Genomic DNA, 6198 nt, shown 5'->3' with positions numbered 1-6198 from the left:
CCCCCCCCCCCCCCCCAACTCTGGGATAATTGTGCAGAACAGGAAGAAAACTGCTTGTGCTGCTGAAAAGTCTGACACCCCTGGGAGGGTGAGAGAGGCAGATACCAGCCAACTCTGCTACCAGCCAAATCAGCAGCAGACAAGGAATGCTTTCCAATGTTCTGGTCCCTTGTTGCAAGCAGATCCAGGCAGCCCCAAGAGACAGAAGCCTGAAGGCGACGTGTCCCTTGGCAACGTCGTGACCCAGGAATGGGAATCCTGAGCAAAGAGCAAACGGCGTGAGCAAGAGAACAGAAACTGGAGTGAGGGTGAAGTGTCCCCTGCCTGCCTGGCTGCATCCTCATCTGCATTTTGTGAGCCTTTTTCAGGTTCTGATTGGCTGGACTCCTAGTGAAGTGGTGGTGCCTGCCTCGAGCCTGCAATCCGGGGCTGAAAGGACCAAGAGGGAAGAGCAGTTAGGGGGGAACAGAGATGCTCTTTGTACCAACCTGTGCAAGGAGGAGAGGCAGGCTCTGGAAACTGGACACTGCCACCGTTGCCACCTCGGGGAACCTGGCCAAGAGAAGAGGAGGGAAAAGCTAATGCAAGTGCTTGTGTGTGAACTGTCCAGAAAGAGTTTTGTCCTGCACGCTGGGGTAAGTGAGGATTTCTCCTCTGTCATCTGTATTGCTACCTCTGGGGCAGCACAGGTGCGAGATGCATTAACCTGCTCTTTTATTAGCTTTATAGCACCGTGAATCTGCATGCTGTTCTGCTGTTCAGATAATGACAGATGCCCGGTGCATGGGATTACGCTCACATACGTAGCGTTTTGGATGTGCATTGCATTCCACTGCCTGTTAATGCTCCATTTGAATTTTCAGTGGTGTTTTAACCTGTGGCAATTAACAGAATTGTAAACGGTGGTGGGGACAGGACATCAACCTTTCCTACGGGTTAAATGTGACCAGTGAGGAACAGTTTACAGCTGTGTTAGCTAAAAGGTATTCAGATGTGTCTATATAATCTACCAAATGTGGTATCTGAGATGTACATCTGACTACCTTGCTCTGTGGCATGGAGGCTTCCCTCGGAAATCTGCAAGTTTAATTACTCTAACACGGGGACACTAGGAAGCAAACTGATCGCGTCTTCCCAGAAAGCAGCCTGCTTTGTCAGGGGAAAACTTTGCTCCACTGAACAGACCAGGAGTTTTGCCCTTCCTTTCCATTTCACTCGACAAGAGCTTTTTCTGAGCAGATGGTTTAAATTTATACAGCATTGAGCTGCCTTTGATTATTCAAAATAATCCTGAGTGGCTGATTTCCCTACCAGCGGCCTCCTAACATGTGCCCAGTTATTTAACACTTTAAACCATTTCCATTTTGCATGGGTGGTGGCAAATCTACTGGTCTGTAGCCTCATCTGGAAGAGTGGGGCACACCGTTAGTTCGGAGCACCCCCCAAACATTCCCGCAAAGGGTGTTTGCTGGGTGGAAAACACCTTGTGCAACGGGCCCTGGTCTGTGGGCCCTTCAGGCACAACGGCAAAGCAAATAAAAGAAGAGGATAAGTGCTGCTGAGCAGGGAGCAGGTCTCCTGTGGCCTGGCATCCTTTGTGGGCGCAACCGTGCGAGCGCAAACTAGGAGCAAATGGCAAATTAGTTCAGACCTGCCCCCGAGCTGCAGCAGGAAGAACAGGTAAGTCTACTGAGGGGGTTAGCAGCAAGCCATTTTGTGGGCTGCAGGGAGGGGACCGACACGCCGCAGTGATACAGCGTCAGCGGGCTCCGTTCACCAAGCCTCTTTATTTGTGGTTGCAGGCCGCCAGTCTGCCCGGGTTCCTGCGCAGAGAGCTGGAGGTGAGGGATTCAATCTGAAAACCATCCAAGCTGCAGTGTCACGAACCAGGAAGCAGTAATGAATTACCAGCTTCTCTATGCAAATCCCTGGGCCGGCCGGAGCACGGGACTGACTTGCCAGGAGTGGATTATTCTATATATGCTAATTCCACACCAGTAAACAGGCTGCATTAACCCTTCTCCTTTCCAAAGAGGTCTGTCTTCCACCAACAGCCCAATGGGTTGTACTGAGATATGGCCAAAGCCCTAATCTAGCAAAGCAAGTACTCACATGAAGCAACTTAATGGCCTCATTGAAGCCAGCAGAACTACAGACATGCCTAAGCACTTTACTGGACTGCAGCCAGCGTCCTGTAACAAGGAACTGATCTGGCACCAATACAGTTAATGGGAGTTTCGGCTGAAAGCAGAGCCCAACCCTATCTGAATAGTTCTCTGCTCACCTCTGCTTGCCTGGCATTACCTGTGAATCTGCAAACCCTTCCTGGGCTGGCTTTGAACATAGGGCAAGAGATAAAAATCTACATTTCCATGATCAGCCCCAACAACAGTAAAGGAAAACACTGCAGGGGGGAAAGCAAACCCTGATGACTCCAGAGGGAGCAAATGTGTGCTCAGGAATACAGGGCACTGTGAAAACTGCCTTGCCTCTGCCCACACACCATGCCACCTGCCAGCCTGCTGCCCGTTCCCCTTGCATGGGTCTGTCCTTGCAGACCGTGAAATGGAGTAAACATTAGCCCTTGGGCAGAAAACTGCCTGCTCAACTTTAGCGTCTGGCTGTACCACAAATTGATCATTTCCTATTTGTCTGTCATGGCCCATTTCTGATTCCTGATTGTGCTGGCACCCCAGAAGGATTTAGTAATCTTTGCAGAGGGACCTGAAGAGAGTCTGTGACTCCCTATCCATTATATCCTCCCGTCCCCCTGCATCCACTCGACGGCCAAGACTTCCAGTAGATTAGAGAGGCGTGATTTTCCTTTGTGGAAGCCGTGCTGGGTTTTCCCCAAGTCACGTTCAATGGGGCACTGGAGAATTTCAGCTTTCATGCTCATTCCAGGTCATTGCCATGGTCATGAACCCAAGGCGACTTCTCTGTTTTTATTGAGACACTGGCGGGCAGTGCAGCCTCTTTGCACTGAAGTTCCCATTTCAACAGGGAAAATAAATCATGCGTGTTTTGCCTTTCCCTGAGCCTGGAGAAACTCTGTACAGGGTCACTTGGAGTCGGTCAGCAACAGAGCAACCGTGCTGGCTGACCAGAGCTTCTTCCTCATTCCTCGGATGGAAGTCAGACTGCTCAGCTCGCTCACGGGAGCTGAGCTTAGCCCTGCCCGATCCAAAGCCCTCTGAAATCAGGTTTGGGTCAGGCTTCCAGCTCTTGAGGATCCCAAATAAGTCTGTTCCCCCCTCCTCTTCCCTCCTAGGTCTTAGGTGCACATTTAAGGACCAGTAGCGGTCTCTTGGGACAGCAGAGCCTGGCACAGCTGGTGCCATCAGTCCCTGACTGATAACGAGTGAGCACGGGGAGGCCTGTCAGGGTTGGTGAAGAAATTAGACTCTTGTGGGCAACTTTTTGGAAGCTGTAGTATAACCCAGTTTTACACTGGATGTTCCTCATGACAGGCAAGTTGGGCTTTACTTGCCTTGCTCTGAGGCACAGAGCATGCTCTGCTCCTGCTGCCGCAAGGAGGCCTGGACTATCCCAGGGAAACCGACTGCTGTGATGAAACTTGAAATTTAGCCAGCCCTGGGGTAAGTCCCTGGTGCAAACGCTGCCGCACAGAATACAATGACTCCATCCTGCAATCAGCGCTCTGCCTTGAGCAGGAGCAATTACCCCAAAATAGACTCACTTTCGGTTTTTTGCTGCCGTTATATCTGGTACTTTCCCCTGCCATGCAGGTAAGTTCCCCCAGTCCCGCACTCTCAGACCTGTCACCTTTGCTGGCTTGGCTTTGATACCCTCATGCAGGAGAGGTTAGTATTAAAAAGAAATAGTTTCTTATTCTACCACTACAGCTGGGAGGAAGAAGCTAAGACTTTGTCCTTACGGTTGCATCTGCCACTGCTTGCCAGGCCCTTCTCTGCTGCAGTAATTCCTTCACAGTGATCTTCACTCTAACCCCTTGATACACTTTGGGCTTTCCTGAAAGAAGGAGTTAAAAGAGATGATTTCAGAGGGGAGGGAACAAAACAGGCACACTGCCCGGAGGACACTGCAGACATCAGTAAGCAAACCGAGCGGGTGCTCACTTTACAGGATGTATTTACAAACAGTTTTAGAGATGATTAATCCATTGTGAATGACTGTCATATCATAAGTCGCCTGTGAGCGTGGCTTATAACCATCTCTTACACCAACTACTGAAGTGCATAACACATGTACCATTCATTATGTCACTAACACTTTGTAAGCATTCCTTTAGCCCGCGATTAATATAACCAGGCCTTTGGTTTCTTTTGCCTGATGAGGTGGTTCTTCATTAGCTAGCCAGGTTGGAGAGAGATAACATTGTGCTCTTCGGAGCCGGTCTGGAAAGGAAGCACAATTGCCTCCTTTCTGCCGACGGGAGAAGTTAGGGCCCTGACCCTGGAACACATTTAATTTTTAATGTTGTCCCATTGGGTTCAAATGAAGCAGAGCTCAGCACATGGGTAAGTGTGTGCAGGATCGGGGCTAAGCATCTTGTAATGGGTCACGCAGTGAGCCCCTGCTAGAACCAAGCGCAGGACCCAGGTGTCTTAGCTCCCGGACTTGCTTGCTGGCCCACGTGGTTAAATTAATTTAAATCCCAATAACAGCCAAAAGCACTGGGTCCAGACCAGAGGTGCAGGAACCATGCTCAGCTGCCAGATGGAGAATAAAACAAAGCAAAGATGGGGATTGCTGTTGCATGGGAAGAACAAAGCTATGAATAAACAACTTGCACACGCAAGGCTTGCTCTCTGGGCTGCCCAGCTTACATCTGTCCTTGGTCTAACAAAAGGGTTCCTTCTCTGCAGCTCAAACTTGTTTCAAACATGCCAGCAGGGCTCCCACAGTCACCACAGACAACTGCCATGCACTGGTATACTGAGGGCTGGTCACTTGGCGTGACAAAGAATTTGCCTGTTGCGGACCCCCTTTCCCCTCCTAGAAGAAAAAATCCACACATCCCAACTGGCTCCTACATTTGCAGGGGCTTGGTTCTGCCTTTCTAGCCTCTGAAATGGTCCCGATCCTGCACTCAGACCTGCCGCTGGTCCTCTTTGTGGGTGCGAGGTCCTGTCACACTCAGCTGCTTGTAGGCTGAGGAGCTGTTGCCTGCAGGAGTGCCTAGGGATTGGGTTCGTAGGCAATATTACAGCCCTGAAGATCCTGCAATAAAGTGGTACCGTGTCTGGGAGGCAACAGAATGGTTCCACGGGGAGCAATTAGGGAGCTAGGTATTTATGGCGCACCTATCGATGCCTCGTCTCGTGGCTCCCCTAACGGCAGCTTTCAGCTTCTCTGTGCTCTAGGCAGACTCCATGCACCGATCTGGCCCTGGCTAGCACTTATCGCTGTCTAGCCCCTAACCTAGTGCAGCCAGCTGTCTCCACTGGACGCCAGGGGCCTGTGCAGTAACAGTCCCCTACACAGTCACATCATCATTAGAGAGATGTCTTCACTGTGAAAGCCTTTCGTGGAGGACCCTCGTCTGTCCACAGTGAGAGGTGTCTATTGGGATACAAAGCGAGGGGCTGCAGGACTATGTCCCTTCCTGTTTCCAGTCTGTTCTCCGTCAGCGAGCTGAAAAGGAGAGGCTGGGGGCAGAACCACTGCGTTTAGGAGGAGAGCTCTCATATAACCTGGCTTGGGCCCTGCTCCAGTAGGGTTAGCTTCATGCATGCCAGTAGCCCTGTAAGCCTCGTCTACCCTGGGAAAACAGATCATGTTAGGACCTGTGCTAATCATAAGTTAAGCATGACTTAGGAACCAGCAGAGATGGGTGCAGCCACTGCTGTACGAGCAGGTTAGTCAGTGGTGGCCAGCTCTGGACACCCAGACCTTGTCCACCCTGGGGAAAGCGGCGTTTAAGGTCCCAGCTTTCCAACACGGCACGAACGGGGCAGCTCGTGCTTGCAGCAGGACTCCCCCCGGGCCAGCAGATGCCCGGCGGAGCGACCAAGATGCTGACCTAGTCCCAAACCCACCGGAGGTGCTGGGGCTTCAGGCGGTGGGGAGCCAACAGGGCCCCGCACCTGCTGCATGCAGCCGAGCAGCAGCGCTCCGGGGGCGGCCACTTTAAGGACCAGGCAGGGTCACCCCCAGGGCCCCCGCTGGTGGGGGGCCCTCTGCGCACCCCGGGAGCACGCCCCCCCGGACTAG

At 51.8% G+C, this 6198-nt stretch overlaps 1 protein-coding gene across 1 annotated transcript in view; it reads right to left on the bottom strand.

The window, feature by feature from the left end:
• Positions 1-4000, bottom strand: part of COLCA2 (colorectal cancer associated 2) — a gene marked incomplete at its 5' end in the record, with an annotated part of 7549 nt that extends 3549 nt beyond the window's left edge. Inside the window, 2 exons of the mRNA XM_019508514.1 lie at positions 489-552; positions 3899-4000. Of these exons, the coding sequence (XP_019364059.1) occupies positions 489-552; positions 3899-4000 (166 nt within the window). The remainder of the gene's footprint in view (positions 1-488; positions 553-3898) is intronic.
• Between the last annotated feature and the right edge of the window lie 2198 nt (positions 4001-6198).

The sequence above is a fragment of the Gavialis gangeticus genome, unplaced genomic scaffold, assembly GCF_001723915.1.
Source record: "Gavialis gangeticus isolate Ggan-Ray unplaced genomic scaffold, GavGan_comp1, whole genome shotgun sequence".
Lineage (NCBI taxonomy): Eukaryota > Metazoa > Chordata > Crocodylia > Gavialidae > Gavialis > Gavialis gangeticus.
Note: the sequence above shows the minus strand (reverse complement) of the source record. Positions and strands in the feature narration are given on the sequence as shown.